The sequence below is a fragment of the Gallinula chloropus genome (genome assembly GCF_964237585.1).
Source record: "Gallinula chloropus genome assembly, chromosome: 12".
NCBI lineage: Eukaryota > Metazoa > Chordata > Aves > Gruiformes > Rallidae > Gallinula > Gallinula chloropus.
In genome coordinates this window covers 14,470,344-14,487,078 of record NC_140097.1, presented here as the reverse complement: position 1 = coordinate 14,487,078, position 16,735 = coordinate 14,470,344, and the positions used below count along the sequence as shown (strand labels likewise).

At 48.1% G+C, this 16,735-nt stretch overlaps 1 protein-coding gene across 1 annotated transcript in view; it reads left to right on the top strand.

Annotated features, from left to right (window-relative positions):
* The window catches only part of GRIP2 (glutamate receptor interacting protein 2), a gene marked incomplete at its 5' end in the record, with an annotated part of 282,134 nt that extends 265,890 nt beyond the window's left edge, over window positions 1–16,244 (top strand). The window contains 6 exons of the mRNA XM_084269642.1: window positions 836–1,012; window positions 4,426–4,579; window positions 7,367–7,487; window positions 11,000–11,239; window positions 12,978–13,124; window positions 15,587–16,244. Coding sequence (XP_084125768.1) covers window positions 836–1,012; window positions 4,426–4,579; window positions 7,367–7,487; window positions 11,000–11,239; window positions 12,978–13,124; window positions 15,587–15,784 — 1,037 coding nt within the window. The 3' untranslated portion in view covers window positions 15,785–16,244. The remainder of the gene's footprint in view (window positions 1–835; window positions 1,013–4,425; window positions 4,580–7,366; window positions 7,488–10,999; window positions 11,240–12,977; window positions 13,125–15,586) is intronic.
* Window positions 16,245–16,735: the final 491 nt, after the last annotated feature.

Genomic DNA, 16,735 nt, shown 5'->3' with positions numbered 1-16,735 from the left:
GCCTGAAAGGGAATTTGATATAATGATAATAAGGGCCTGTTATTACTAAAGTAATGAAAGGGCAAGTCTGAGCTTCATCATCCATATTCACTTCTCCATTTTCCAATCACTAATCAGGGCAAATTCATTCTCCAAATACCAAGCCCAGAAATTCCACAGTTGTTGTGAAACTGCATGGGGAGACTCTTGGAGAGGTGGTGATTAGCCCTGAATTGATAGGAGGTTGAACGATCCTGAAAGGGGGCTATAACTTCATATGTGGTAGTTTGGAGTAGGTTGGTTGTCGTTGGAATCCCACTGGAAACATCTCCTTGTAGACAAAGTTTGCAGCCAGCGCCCTGACTCGGTGCTGCTCTGGCACTGTTTAGGTCCTGTCCCCAAAGGCAGATCGTGCCAGAAGCAATTTGGCTAGAAACACTGCTGATCTGAGCAAAAAAGGAGGCTCTCAGGCCAGAGTGGCTATGGGCTATTGCTTGTAAAGGCAACCACTCCTCTGGGCAGGGCTGTTCAGCAGAAGCTTCCAATGGCACAAGGAGATGCGCTTGTGAATTGAGATTAGGTCCCAAATCTCTCATATTTGGGAATCGTCAGATCCCCCTGGCTGCTCCTTCTGTTCCACGTGCTAAAAACTCACACATTTTTTCTCAGTTCAGCTTGAGACAAAAATACTGCATGAATCCCTTTCACCTGTATTGCACAGTTCTTTCTCAAGTAATTTTGAAGAGCTAAAGAGGTTCTTCAAAAGTCTCAATGTACTGGGGCTTGGTCCCACATCAGCATATTCCTCTCCCTGAGGCTTCTTTGTTCCTGCTAAAGAGGCATCTTCTGGTTTCAGAATCCTATCCCAAGAAGTCAGGGAGTATAAACGAAGTGAGCGACCCAGAAGATGAACTGACAGACTCCCAGAAAACTAGCAAGCTGTCTGAGATGTACTCTACCACAATTCCTAGCGTGGACAGTGCTATGGAGTCTTGGGATGGCTCCGGCATTGATGCTGGCTATGGAAGTCAAGGTAAGCCAGGGTTGTCTTTTTTTAGGGATCCTTGGGCCAGGGGAGAAGGTAAACAGAGCCTCTGAACCTGTCTGGAGACTGAATATGAGCACAAGCCTGTGTTCTGACTGCATTTACATGACTTCTCACTTCCAGCAAGGAACAAAATGTATTTTAAAATGCACTCATGTGGTGCTCTGAGTTGATGTATCTGTTTCAGGTTTTTATTGGCACATTTTTTCTGGCTTATGTGGCATCATACTGTTCAATTTCAAAACAATTGCAACACTTTATAATTCACATAATCGGAGAAAGTTTTCACTGGCCATATGTCTTACAGAGTATTTGGTCCATAGCTCACTTTTAGTTCTCCAGAGAGGCCGTGCAGGACACATTAATCCTTTCAGGATGTTTTAAAATCCACAAGAATGTTTTGTGACTAGAAGCACTCACTTAACAAAATAATTAAGGTAATACTACAAGAAAGTATCTCTAACTCTCCAGTGAGTGATCAGATGAACACATGTCTTCGAAGCCAGGTTTGTTCAGCTGTGGCTTCTGGCAGACATATGGAATTGGGATGGAGGATGCTCTAGTCATGGGAATAAGCTTTTACCTTGGAGGAAAGCCCTGGAAAATAGTTATTCCAGTTCAGATTTAGTGATGTAAGCTAGTATCAGCCCATGTTGAAACAACCCAAACCCCTGAATTGCCTTTGTGAAAGGAAATTGGTGAAAAGACTGCTATCTAGAACAGAATGTCAAAACAAGGAGAAATGCCACAGGAGTGCTGCTGCAGGGTCTTCAGTGTGCTGAGCAAGGGGAGTACCTGTGCTCACTGCACTGGTGTAGGAAAGGTCAAAGGACAGCACTGCACAGGTGTCTCTTCCACCCTGCCTGCATCTTCCTTCAGCCTCCGTTGGTCCAAAATCTAAATCTAAGAATGCAGCTGGGACTGGAGGCTTTGTTAAGGAGGAATCCCCTACCCTTCATAATGCTGCAATCCTTCTCCATCTAATTGGATGTTAATACAGGCTGGGCACTGGGTTCAGCAAAGGAATGGATGTTACTGGTAAATTGAGAAGAGTAATTGAGCACAGAGCCCCAGGGGAGCGGGGCTGATGCCAAGTTGTCCAACATCCATAGACTGCACCTTTGCTCCAGGGGCTCTCTCATCTTCCCTGGTAATTGCATTTGGCTGCATGGTGTGCTGGCACTGGCTGCAAAGAGGATGCTGCAAAGAAGGACACACAGGGTCACCCGTGGGATGGACGGGGAAGGAAGGGTGCAGGGAGACCAGAGCCATAGAGAGCTTGGAGACAGGGTTTTACACCCCAAATGGAGAACTATAAATTGACCTCTGCAGCCTTGCTGGTTTCAGCTTTGTCCACAGCTTTAAGGAACCGCTGAGGGAAAGGTTTTGTTGAAGCAGCGGTGCTGGGCCTGGTGGGAACATGCCACCAGGTGGCTCTGAATCCCAGGGATCCAGCGTCGCCCTGGAAGGAGGAGGTGAAACCGGTGGCATCCGAGTGACAGCTCTGCACACATACCCCTGCGGTCCCCGACCCCTGTGCCCAGACCTGCTGCCCGCCCACTCCAGGGACCTGCATCCAGGGACCTTGTTCTGCTCTGGCAGGCAGCGAGCGTTCCTGGCTGCTGTGAGGTGTTGGCAAGCACTTTTCTGGGGCTCTCTTCAGAGCAGTCTAACCTTTAAAAACACACAGAGGAAACACTCAGCTAAGTGAAATAACAGGTCTTGGCATTTTCAAAGAAAGTGCTGGCGTTGTCTTTGGGTATTTCCAGTGCTCTTAGCTGTTTGGGAGGTCAAGTCTCCCTTAATTATGTGTTTCTCCGTTACCTCTTCCTGTTCGCTTGGCACAGCATGTGATGGAAGTGCACAGTGTTTCTTGGAAAGGCTGTGAGTATTTCTCTGAAATGTTGAATGGGCAGCAGGAGGTGGGCAGGGAACTCGGGAGATTTATTTCCACTGCAGATGGCACTGAGGCTGCTGAGGAATGCTCTGTTTTGGAAGGTTTCTGTCCAGGCAGCTCCTTGTGAGACCCAGGGATCTTGTGACTTGGTAGTGTTGGATTTTCATCTCTGGAGTTAGACACTGCAGTATAGGAGAGTCCTTGGGTGCAGATGTAGTGAAACTTGTCTGGTACATATTGATATCCTATCAAGTGTGATACAGGTGAGCCTTCCCTTCTCTCAAGCCAGCAGTTTTTTCTTCCTGTTCCTTGCCTGTCACATGTCCCTGAATCAGTTTTCTGTACCTGCCCCAGCTGATCCTGACGGCATGGAAGGGCTCTGTCACCTGCAGGAATGGGCTGGCACCTCTCAAGATTGAGGCTGGCTCTTCCTTGCTTACCATTGCTGAGCACACTGGGGCTGGTGACCACCACCAGGTACCCTCACCACCATCACCCTTGTTGAAGGGAGGCTGTTGCATCTGGCTGCTCTGGATGCAGTTTCTTTGATGCTGTCCTCGTCTATTAATGCTGTGCTTGGCATTGGTGAGGCTGCACCTCAAGTGGTGTGTGCAGAGAAGGGCAGCCAGGCTGGGGAACGGGATGCAGAGCAAACCTTATGAGGAGCAGCTGAGGGAACTGGGGGTATTCAGCCAGGAGAAGAGGAGGCTGAGGGGGGACCTTATCGCTGCCTTACAGATACCTGAGAGGAGGATGTAGAGAGGTGGGAGTTGGTCTCTTTGCCCAAGCAACAGGTGATGGGATGAGGGGAAATGGGCTCAAGCTGCACCAGGGCAGGGTCAGATTGGATGTTAGGAAAAAGTCCTTCACTGAAAGGGTTATCCAGCATTGGAACAGGCTGCCCGGGGAGGGGGCTGAGTCACTGACCCTGGATGTATTTAAAAGATGGGTAGATGAGCTGCTCAGGGATATGGTTTAGTAGAGGACAGGTACAGTTGGACTCAGTGATCTCAAAGGTCTTTACCAACCTTGTCATCCTGTGAGTCTGTGTCTTGCTGTATTAAAAAAGCTCAATTTTCTGTTTTCAGCAGCACAATTTCTGTTGGGTTCGTTGTAGCTGGCTGGGGGTGAGATCTGCATCTGTGGGCATATATAGCCCCAGGTTTGTGGATCCTGGACCCATACCACAAAGCTACTTAGAGGGGGGAGGGGGAGCAAGGGGGAAATGCACAGCCTTATGACAGGACCCTGAGAAGCTGCTTTGGTTAAAGCAAGAAGAGGTGGGAAGAAAAATTCCTTTTGGATGATTGATATGGAAGCAGTATGCAATCCAGATGACCTCAGGTTTGGGACTTGGGGAAGGAGGCTCTCCTGGCCCAGCATGGCTTAACTCCTTTTGAGTTTTCTGATCAAGTATGTATCTCTCTCTCTCTCACTTTCTCCACTCCCTCCACCCCTCACACCCCCCCCCCCCCCCCCCCCCATCCCCTCTTGCCTTCTCTAGGTACGTACATACCTCAGGCTGCAGGCATAGCTCTCCATCCACATGAATGGAGACACAGCAGGCAAAAGAGCAGCACCCCTCCAGGGGACCCCAGAAAAAACTACCCCTACATGGATGGAAGCTTCAATGAAGAAGACTGGGACAAGCCCAGCAGGTATGGAGGAGTGGGAGGAGGCAGGGAGATGCATCTGCAAGTGTGGATGGATGCACAGGGACAAAGGAGTATGGGAATGTGATGTAGTGGCCAGGGATGTCTCCATCTTGGCATTGGGTAGCCATGGGGAGGGGTGCTGGGGTGGTGGTCTGCTCTGTCAAACCACCTCCACATTGCCAGGTTACTCTGGGTGTAGCTTCTCTGCTGGGGCCAGGTGACATTCATGTCTGGAGTTAGGGCGGTCTCAGCTGCATGGACCACAGGTTCTTACCATGTCTCATACTCCTGCTGTGTGAAGGCTGCAGTATTTTCATAGGTGAGGTGCAATAAATAGGCATGGCCAGGGCTGTCCCCTCATGTGTTGGACAGAGCTGTTGAGTGAGGATGCAGCTTCATATGAGGCTGATGCCAGGAAGCCAAAAAGGGTCAACCACAGCTCCGGGAGGACCAATATGAGGCTGCATGTCCAAGTTAATCTCCCAAAGCTGTGGCTGGACATCTCTCTCCATCAAACTTTGGCCTTTCCAGCACCATGGTCAAAGCCATGCTGAGTGATCATGGTTGAGAAAATCCCCTGGCTCGGACAGCATGGGAGAAATCCTGCAATGCCTCCTAGACCTGTGGAAGAGGCTGCAGCTTCCCCTCTGGGTGAAAATGCTGCTGGATCTACCCTGGCCAGAGGCTGTCCCTTGCTGAGCCAGACGTGGTGGAAAAGCCTCACTGCTTTGTAACTAACCCTTCCCTTGACATCCTCCAGAGTCCCCATAGTCGTGTGTGTCGTGTTGTTACTGTCAGTTCTTTTATTTTCTTATTTTTTTCCTTAACTTTTGTTTTGTCCAAACAAAACCCTTAGAACATCTCATGGCCATTTCCACCTATTTAAAGATGATCAAACTGGCAGGAAGGCTGGCAGCAGCAGAGACTTTGTTCTTGTTTTGCCTCTCAGCAAGAGCCAGCTTGCAGAGGTCGTTGATCCCTCGTGGCCCTCCCAGCGAGGCTGCTGACAGCTGAAGTTAGCAAATCTGAGCACTCGAAGCCCTGTGTGTCCCTAATGAGGGCTCTGAGCCCTGATGTCAAAGTGCAAGTGAAACGGTTCATGCTGCTGAGCCCTTTTTATTAGGGGAGATAAACAAAATGTCTCGAGCCCTTTCTGCCTTTAGCCTGGAAAAACCTGCTGACCCAGTGGTGTGAGAGCATGTACTGATTCGTCCATGTCCTGGAAGTGTTTGTTATACTACTGAACTGAGAGGCAAGAAACTGATAGTTGGAAGGGACATTCGCCTTCTTGGGAACCTGGGACCAGAGGAAGGAAATGAGTAAGGGGAAAGAATCAAAAATTCCTTTTGGAGTGAAGCTGTGGTTTGTTGTTGTAAAGTCTTGCTGGGTGTTTTTTTGACCTTTCTGCCTGTTGTAAAGACTGTCCTTTAAGAGCTGATGAAAGGTGGGGGGTAAATTTAAAATACAATAAGATGTGTCAGGTACTGCTCTCTCAAGGCAGGCCACGATTCCATGAGGAGCAAAGTGTGTGTGTAAGTTTATGCCTGCTACAGAGTCCCATTGAAAACAGTGGATGAAAAAGCAAAGTGTGCACTAAAGACTTGGCAGTTAACAGAGATCTGAAAACCCACCTATCAGTAGCCCATGGAGGCCAATGTCTCTTTGACCTGTACTCAAGTAAAATGTTTTGACTTTGCTAAGTAGCTCTGGTGGATGAGCATCCCTTCCTGTCTGTGGTGCTGATGGCCATTAAGCTATGAGAGATGCTGGCAAATGTTGCAGAGGTGGAGCCTCGTCCATGCAGCTCCTAATAAGATGTGCAGAAGGTGCATTAGGGCTGCTCTAATGTCACTGTCCCCTTTGCACAAAGCCTTGTGTTCAGTAAGCAGTGTCTGGTGTCACCTACCTCTCTGGCCTGTTCAGAAGACTTCATCAGTCTAAGAATTGAACATGTCTTGTGGTCAGAGAGACGAGATGCTGAAACTGCCAATGTGGGAATTTGCAGAACCCCCAGCAGGCCCCACCACCCAGTGCTCGCATTAACATGTGTTTGTACCAGCTTGAGAGTGGTTCTCTCTGTCCCTGCTCTCTGTTGTAGACAGAACTGGTGGCAGTCTGTACATGGCTGTAAGTGCCATGACTATTACATACATCAGACCTAAAAGCAACAGCGCAGTTCCCTGGCTATCCCAAAGCAAACTGAACTTGGTTTGTATGCGTTATACACGGCACTGGCGATAGAGCTGGCTGTAGCGTACGTTTACTTGTCCAGCCCAGGGCAATCATTTTTATATACATCTTTGCATTATTTACTCTCATAGAGACCTAATGTATTTATCATTTTCTCACCATGTCTGTTACCCTCTGTGTTTTTCTCTCTCTTCTCAGGTGTTCTGTGTCTCAGATCTGAGCTCTATCCCATCAGCCTTTGTACTAACAGTCTCTGAGGCTCCTGGTTTACCCATAACGCATCCTTTTTTCTTTCACTTCTCTATTTCACCAAAACGTCTTCCTAAACCTACAATCTTCCACAGGCACTTTTTAATTTACCCTTTGAACTTTGACATTACTACACCAACTTAATTCTTCCTTTGAAGGACGCTTGCCCCGTTAGTAAATGCATGGAGGTCTCGTATTCGGACTCTTGTCTGAAAAGTTCATATTGTTTGCTTTTGTATATGAAGACTCTTCAAGTCTCTGCTTTTACTGGTGAGACACTTGCTGTAGCCTCGCGGCTTTCACCCCGCTGCAGAAGAGTGCTGACAATGTTTGGTTCCTACGTTACAACAGATACCCCACCCGCCAAAATGGCCTTGAGACCACTCACGAGGATAGTTTTTGGCGTGTTTTTGGAGAAGCTTTGGAGGATTTGGAAACATGCGGCCAGTCTGAACTTTTGAGGGAGATTGAGGTAAATCGCTTTCTGAATTTGCTGCTGATCTGACTGTTTTGTTCTTGCCGTGAATGTCAGGCTGTTCCTCCGGATCTGCTAATTGTCCATAGCATCCCTGTGTTGCCAGTGGTGTGAAGAAGGGTCTGAGTTTAATCTGTGTCAGTGCTTGTGCTAATGGATAACTATGTCTCATTAGACAGTTGCTTGCGTGCACTTTCTCCCTGGGCTGATGACTTACCTACCAGGAACTCCACGCTCTTTTTGCAAACCGTTGCTGGCCAACAATCTTCACGTGACTGTTGGCAAACCTTCCCGATCAAGTGGTATCTTTCCCTCTGCTTGGAAAGATACCATCTATCCAGAGCACTTAAAGGCCAAGCGAAAGGATCCTCCAAAAAACCCATTGGGACCGAAGCCTTGGCTTACTTCAAGTATAGACAGGCCCAACATACATCTTGCATTCAGCTGTCACCCTGCCGGAAACTGTTTCAGGGAAATAGGTAATTGGAAGCTTTTCAGCCAGCCTTCCCCGTGGAAAAATCTGAGAAAGTAATTGCTTCCTGCAGAAATAAAGGTGTTTCCTCTCTTCACAAACCACTTTCTCTTTTCTTTATCCAAAATGCTTTGGAGGTCATATTATTGTGTCCGGTTATAGGATGGGGAACCTGGATTTCTAAGACATGGGATGCAAATAAAGGCCTCCCCTGAGACCACTGAGCAACAGGAAGCAAACTTGCCTGGCAGGATGGGACCCATGCTGCTCCCCTTCCCGATTCAGGTCCTGCAGCGTGAAAGGAGGAGTGGGATCCTGCAAACTACTCTCCTCTTGCCTTCTGGGTGAAGAGTACAGGGCAGATCTCATTGGTTTGTGCCCTCCATCACCTCCAGTGGGGCTGTTTTTAGGCACCATGGCATATCGTTTAGGCTCCAGAGAGAAAAGGCAATTTCTGAATAATTGGAGGTGGAAAAGGAAAGTCCTGTTTTGGTCTATATCTGAAAATATTGGTAACAAGGGACTCAATAATTGTTCTTTCCTCCTTGATCCTTAGCAACTGTAAGTGGGGGAGGAAATCTCAATTAAATTTATTGTGCTGAAGCACGAAACACTGTATTTATTATCTTAACTGTGTAAGAAAATGCTGACATAAAGCAGACCAACACACATAGCCCCAATGTCCCCAGCCCCCCCAAACTTTTCCCTTGATCACTTATTTCCTGGACCTGAGTGTATTTAGAAATGAGTTTAAGCAGCTGCTGGCAACCTTTCTGAACTGTTGTTGACTGCTTAGGAAAAAGTTCCCCTCTGGAAGGATGTGTAGATGTTTCCCTTCTGCATAATGGCTGACATCTAAATGTAAGAGAAGGAATTTGTTGGGTACTGTGAAATGCCAGGACAAACAAAATACATTTCTTCCCAGTCCTTTTCCAGAGATCCATGGTGCAGGGGTGGTGGGCTTTCGAATCGTGCTGGTTTAAGACTCTGGAGCTTTGACAGTTAGAGCAATGCTTTAGAAAATGTAAAGAAATTTTACAAAAAGCTGAGCACCTCTTGAGTTTCTGTGTATTTAGCAGATTTCTGTAATCTTTTTGGAAAATGCTGTGTTTTTAGCAGAATTCTCATGGGTTTCAACTCCCCTTTTGTCAGAGCCAAAGTAGCACTGATCTGTTCCTCCCTTTCCACGTGCCCATCCTTTGTGAGGTGTGGGGTGGGAGCTGCGGTGTTCACTGGGGCTCTTGATCTATTGCACGTTTCTAAGTCCCAACTCCTGGCCTCCTGTGATTTTATGACAGCCTCAGATTATTTCTTTTTATTATTATTTTAAATTTGGCCCTAAATGCTCCACATTTGAAAACTAACAAGATTCACATATGATTATGCAAGATAGGCTGGAAATCCGCTCCCAGACTGTGGGTTATGGGTAGATACAGGCTTTTCCCAGTATGTCTAGTGGAGCATCCAGCCTTGCTTTGCTTTGAGGGTAACCAAGACAAGGGGAAAAATAACGTGGAGCAGCCACAGACTGGAGAAGTCTGGAATTGCCCTTTCTGCTCCTTGTGCTTAACCTGAAGCACCTAGCAAATTGCTTGTGATGGGGCAAGGACTATTTAAATACCATGAAGACAGTGAAGGATTCGGATCCTGTAGTAAAGGCACCACTGTTGGGTGCTGGCCAGGTTTGGTATTTGTGGCACATGAGGGAGGGCAGAAGCACAATGGACAGAGACCTTTCTGTTCTCCTCCTTGGGCCTGCAGTGCTGCTGTTGGTATGACACAGCACGGTGTCCTGGGGTATGGAGGCTGGCTGAGGTCAGTGAACAAAGGTACCCTGGTTGGCTGTACTGCAGTTTGTTAAACTGTATTTCAAGTATGTGGTAACTCAACGTCCTTCCAGCGTGTAGCAGGCTTTTGAGTTTTGTCCAAGCTCAAGCTGATTAAGTAAATTTTGTGCAAGGACCTGAAACGTGCAAAGCTAAAAGGTTTTCTGTATTTTATCCATCCTTATTTGGGATTATGTGGGTACTGCTGGCATTTTTGTACTGACACCAGAATTCCTTTATTTGCCTTGGTTCTGGCTTGAAGCACAGAGCTTGTTTGGAGATTTTGTCAGATGATATTTCCCCTGTGCACAGGAGCACTTGCTCTTTGACTTGCCACACTTAGCATTGCTGAATATTGCTGTATGCTCCCTACCTTTCCTTTTGTTTCTCCTACCTTTTGACATTTAATGGGACTGCAGACCCTTGGAGCCTGAACTTCGAAATGACAGTTTTCATTACGCCATTTAAATGGACTCTGTGACCTGGAGCCAGTTGAGGTTCCACAGACTGGATTCTTGACTCCTTCGTTAGCTTTAATCAATGTAATCTCATTAGTGAAAAGCACTGCCAAATGGAGTAGAATCTACTTAAAGGCATCTTTTAATGGATGCTATCAAGGATGACCAGGCTTAAAGACTACTTAATTTCATACTTTTAACTCAGTTTTGCTCAGTGATGGCACCCATTTGCTGACAGATTAAATCCTAATTTCTCTGCTGAATTGGCCTCAGTGGAGTCCTACATACTGACTTCTCTGGGCCATTGCCAGCACAGTGCAATGCTGAGGGTGAGCTGCAGGGGTAGGCTGAAGAACTAGGCAGACAGTGGTTCCTCTGCGAGCCCCTGAGATTGGGGTGTTCATCCTTCCTGACCACAGAGAAGGTTCCTGCACAGGATGAGGCCTGCCTGGCCCTCTTCGTGTAGCAGGAGTCATCAAAAAATGAGATGCTTCATGAATGTTTCCTTTTGAGATAAAGCTCCATGTTGGGGTGGGAGAAGCACAGCAGCAGGTCAGCAGTAGACTGGCAGCAAGCTGCTGAGATCTGAAAATGGCTACCTTTTTGGTACCAAAAGCTTCTTGGTACGTACTTTTCTGATTAATGAGAACAACTGTGCCTGCCTGTTGTTGCCTGTGCCACTCTTTGTTGCTGCATGGTCCATCTCTTCCTGATGCTGGCTCAGCAGAGTGACTTTGTGCCCTTGCCCTACAGGCATCCATCATGACAGGGAGCGTGCACAACCTGGGGCTGGAGGGCAGCAAGCTGCTTCTGGACTCTGTCAACCCATCAGGACTGAGCCCGTTGAGGAAAGCAAACTCCAGCTGTGATGATGGACAGACTGAGGGCAGCAGCAGCTCCCCTGCCAAGAAGAATGAAAGGAACCTGGACATGAAGAAGATTGAGAAGGAAATGCAGGAAATCATGTCTCCAACCCCCCTCGAGTTTCACAAGGTCTGAGCTGCCAAGGGTTGGTCTGACTGTGGCTCTGTGGTACCTCAGTGGTATAGGTTGTAGAAGCTTTTGTACCCTTGTAGAATATCTCCTTTGTTCAGAGGGACCCCCAGACAATGTTCCTTGTTAAAGCTGCCCCTCACCAAGGTCTGCAGCAAAGGTTTCCACAGGCTCAGATTAAGAGGAAGGGGCCTCTTCAGAAGAGTCATGGGATTTAGTTGCCATGCTCCAGTGGGGCTTAAACCTGTGCAGTTTCCCTTTAGTATATGAGATGTCCACGTTCTTGTGTTTTGGAGTTCTTTAATTGCTGCTACAGATACAGGTGAAAGAACTCAAAGTATGGCCCTGTGGAGATCCATCAACGCTTTTCCAGTGGCACACTCCGTTCAGTAGGCCACTTATAAAAACCCCTTGCAATAACAACTTAAAAATAACTTACTTTCCCTCCCCTTCCACTCCACCCCAGCCCTTGCTGAAGGGGCACAAATGGTAGGGCTTTGGTGATGGAATACTTGTTTGAATTCAGTACCCAGCGGAACATAGCCAGTTTAAGCGTGGTGCAAGATAACAATAATTAGATGAAGTAATTAGCTGTAGAAGCTGCTGATGCAGAATGCAGGCAGGGAAGGGAGCTGGAGAGGTTTCAAAAAAATTGATTGTCTTTTTCTTTCCTACTGTGACTTTAGAATGAAACCTGCAGTTATGGTAGCTGGAAAAAAACAACATTTTTATGTCTGATCTGCTTTTGTCCTCCGGGGCATCACAAATGTGTCCTTAAATAAAACTTCTTCATACCTAGAGGAGGAGAGCTGTGTAATTAGGCACGTTATAGGGTGACTCTTTGCTCTGCTGAAGCATCTGGTTTTGGCTGTGTTTGGAGATGAGGCTGAGGCTAGGTGGGCTGCTCCTGTGTGTTATCCTGGGCACCTTTCTTCCCAGGGACCACACATCAATAAGGCTCACCCAGCCAAGAATGCAGCGATGGAGTTGGAGCTCCAGCAGAGATGCACTCCCAGTTCATGGAAGTCAAAGGGAGATTTTGGTGGTGTCAGGGAATCAGGTGTTACTGGCTCTCAGTGTTACTCTGTGGCAAGGTTTACTTCCAGCAGCACATGCCTCCTTTAGTCAAGGCCAAAGCATGACATGCTCAAGGGAAGGGTGATGGGGTTATCCAGTTGTTGTCCTCAGTACATCAGCACTTACTGATTCAAATTTCCTGAAAAGAGCTTGTGATTAATATGGAGAAGTTTAGGTGTTCTTGCTGAGTGATGTATTAAAAATGTCTTCGTGTTTGAGGCACTACACTGAAAATTCTCCATGAATGTGTCGATTTTTCATGTGCTGATCCAGCATACACAGAGGATGCAGAGTGTAAATTGGGCCAGGGAAGGTGATGCCCCATTAATAACACTTGCTTTGTTGCTCCTTGGGTGAAATGTGTTAAACTGCTTGCATTTATTTCCTGCCACATCTAGGGAAGAGAGGGCCTGTGCTGTGCCTGGTTATATGCCAGTCACCGAAGCACTTGTCCATGCAATCTACCTATGCAGACGGTGTCTGGTAGATAAGGCTCGACTGGTATTAGCTGCCCAGGCCAAGACAAATCTGCCCATGACACCCAGAGCAGAACTGCTATAGGTGCACCCACATTGCCTATGGTACTCTTGTCCTGCCGACCCAGTACCTCTCCTCCTTCCTCTGCTGCGTTAAAACATGTGTTCTGTTTCTGCCTTTCCAGATGACACTCCACAAAGACCCAGAGAGTGAAGACTTTGGATTCAGTGTGTCGGATGGCCTGTTAGAAAAAGGTGTCTATGTAAATATGGTCCGTCCGGATGGGCCAGCAGATCAGTGTGGCCTCAAGCCATATGACAGAGTGCTTCAGGTAATAAATGCAAAATGCAGTTCTGGAGGCTGGGACGGAGTGAATGAGTGGCTGAGAGGAAGAGAGAAGTGAGACCCATCCATGGCAGCACTAACTTTAATGAAAGGTAATAGTTAGCCAACTAGGTGAGCACTTAGCCACCCAGCTCTCAATGAGACCTGTGTTTTATAATGAGAAATCACTAGGTAGTCCCCCCCAGGTGGTACCCCTAGGTCAAACTTTTTCCAGGACACAGACTGCCTGGCACTGGCCTTTTTGAGCTCAGACAGCTCAAAACAACCGAAAAGCTGTGTTTCTCCCCCCTCTCACCCTCAGCCCTTTTCCTGTCATGTAAGAGGGTGAGTTGTGGATGATCTAGACTGTGTTGACCAATATGTGTTCCTGAAAAAAACAACCCTGTGGAGTTAAATTGTGTTCATGAAGCTCTGTGCATGCCTTTAACAACTAAAAGAGTTTTCAAGAAACACATCCTTCAAGCAAAGTGTTCATACATATTTTCCTTTGAAAGATCCTTGATCTGAAATAGCTGATGCGGAAACAGAATAAAAGCTCTTCTCAAAGGCACAGCCTAATACATGTGACCTGGGCATATCGAACTACCAGAGCGAGAGTAAGAGCATGGTGAGTCCTGGAGATTGGAGAGAAGCTTTATATGGATGAGAAACAACTGTTTTAGCTTTGGGGCAACTCAAACAGCAACTGGGAAAGTGCAACCCCAATGGAAAATTTGCCACCATTTGGAAATGCTGATATTGTGACCATATTTGGAAATGCTCTGAAAGATGTTTAGTTTTACCAATTTCTAGGCGTGGGTTGTTAGCAGGAGGATTGGAGCCAATATATTATGTACATCAGGTAACAGGAGAACTGGCAGCACTGTGGGGAACCTTGTTTAAGCTTGTTATGGTCTCTAGCCAGTTGGCTGCTATACAATTATTCCTTCTCGGATTCAAATAAAAGATGGTGCAAGAATGAACAAGAAGCTAATTAGGCTCTGGGCTGCCTTTCTGTTGAATGTTGGATGTGTCGCTTTTTGTGAGTGCCAAGTGCTCTGGGAGGTGTGCCCGAAATCCTCAACAGAGCGGCGTGGAGACTTTCGGCACCCCCCTTCCACATGCTGCACCACACAGCTTGTGTACACCCACGAGGAGACGAGGTGGTTGCCATCGTGTTGATGTGTGGAGTTGTGAGTGAGGGATTGCAGACACGGTACAGGCAACTTGCTTGGGATGCTTCGCAGTGCTGCTGATCCTGGGCATGATGACGTGCCTGAAGGCCAGCGAAACACCTTGTCCCTGCTACAACAGACCCTTTGCCTCTTATCCAGATGTGTTAGCTGGAGCACGGCGTTGTGCTAAGGCCACTTCTGCACTGGAACTGACATGCTGGCCAAGAGCAAAGGCAGAGCGAGCTCCTGGCTGATCTCTCCTCGTCCACGTGCAGTTTAGAAACTGTCCTTAGTTACTGTGCTGTATGGAGCAGTACTGGGGTGGATCTGGACACCAGCTGGGGCAGGAGGACACTGCTACTGTGGCAGAGCTCCCCTCTGTGGGCATGCAGTAATGCTGGGAAGGGGTCGTGGATGGAAGGGTTTCAGGGACTCATCCAGCCCTTCTCCAGTTAAAGAAGGAATGCCTGGCCCCAGGGGTTATGTTCGCTCCAAAGGTAGGTGGGAAATTCCTTTCTTCCTTCCCTGCTTCCCCTCCCCATGCTGTTTGCCAGCCCCCTCCATCCTGAAGCTGTCATGGCACCAAGCCCAGGTGCTCTGGTAGCTGTAGGCAAGAGAGCTGGGGTGGTTCTTGCAGGTTACCCAGCCTATGCTTGAAGATCTGCAAGAGACAGCAGTACAAGTGCTTTCACTCCTGAATCCTGCAGAGAAGTTGCAGCCACCTTCTGAGCCCATGTGAAACGCATCCAGACTCCTCTGAAATGAAGGATGTAAATGGAGAGAGCAGAAGCAGAAACTGTTCAGTATAGTCTCAATTTACTGCTGGCTGAGCTGGAAAATGGTTGGCAGAATTCTCAAACTATGAGCTATATTTGTTTTCTAGGAGCTGAATACCCCACATCACAAATTTAAGGCCAGTAAGAGCCATAATGGCAAAAACATAATGGAAAATGGCAACCTTCCTCCTGTAGGCTTGAACTGGAGAGCTGGTTTTGTGCCCTGCAGTGTTTTCTCCTTGTAGTACTGCCCCAGACAGGAGGGGCCAGGGTTTGTGCCAGATCCAGACTTGTTTGCCCCCTTCCTCTACAAGTTACCGCATCAGTTCTCAGCTAAGCAAGGCTGTGCTCAGCTTGAAGGGGTGCTCCTGCTCTGATGTGACCTTGGAATCAGGGACCCCCAAGAGTTGTGTGTTTTCACAGGTGTGCATTTAGCACCAACCTTGCATTCTTCTGACTAACAAACATGGTCTTTCTGTTGTTCCTCCCCATGGCACCTCCTAAATCTATCCCGGCAGGTTAACCGCATCCGCACAAGAGACTTTGACTGCTGTCTGGCTGTTCCCCTGATTTCGGAGGCTGGAGATAAGCTGGACCTGGTGATTAGCCGAAATCCCTTGGCACTGGCTGCCAACGCTCCCCCGGAGGGGAACGGAGAGCTGCTGGCACAGGTGGCCCGTGGCGCCGAGGTCAAGGCGAGTGTCCAGACGCTCTGAGCAGCGGTAGCAGAGCAGGTGGTGCCCGGGGTCTCTGTTAAGCTGTTGTGGTATTTGGGGTGTTTTTCCTGGTTTTTGCACTGGTATTTGTAAATGCTGTGTGTACCATAACCTGCAAGTGGGGAGGTGGGTCTTCAGTGGGCCTGTAGACTGCCAAATAATGCTGGGAAGGTCTGGGGTGGATGCATACCTCAGGCCGTGGGCAGCATCAGCGATGGAATGAGCTGCCCATGGAAGGAAGGAGCATCCATAGCTGTCCCCCGTGGCAGGGCATACCTGGTCATCGGGGTGCGTGGGGTCCTGCCTGTGACACTTTCCTCACCCTGAAGGCCATCCTATAAACACACATGGTGCTATTATGTTTCTTGTTTGCTCGGTTATTCACATACAGCAAGACTGTAATGCCTTTCCTTTTCTGTTGTGTCCAGCTCTGGCCTTTAAGTGCTCCTGACAAACTGATTTCTGCAGTCCCCTGCGCTCCTGGTGTGGGGCTGCAGGGAGCCCTGTTGAAAGGATGTTTCAAAATGTGCTTGAGAGTGCAGAGGTGCAATTCTTGTTCAAAAATTGGTGTTTGCAACTGCCTCCAGCCAGCCCTGTCTGCATTCCCTGCCAGGGCTGGCTTGCCCTGTGGTGGGCCCAGGCACCTTGTCCCACCATTGACTCCTGTGGGTGGTGTGGTGACCTGTGCTGGAGCAGTTAGTACAGATCAGAAGGCTGTACCCAAAGCTAAAGGCCCTGAATACCTGCCCAGATCCCTGGCCACCTTGTCCACCTGGGCTTTGTGGGGATGCTTGCAAACCTGGCCTGTGCCAGCAAGTAAATAGCAGGCTGGCGATCTTCCCGGGGCTGTCCCTGAACTAATCACGCCTTCTTGTCACCTGTCAGGTGGTGGCATGAAAAGCCCTTTGTTAGGTGGAGGTCGTGTGTCCTGTGCTCTGCATGAGCTGAGCA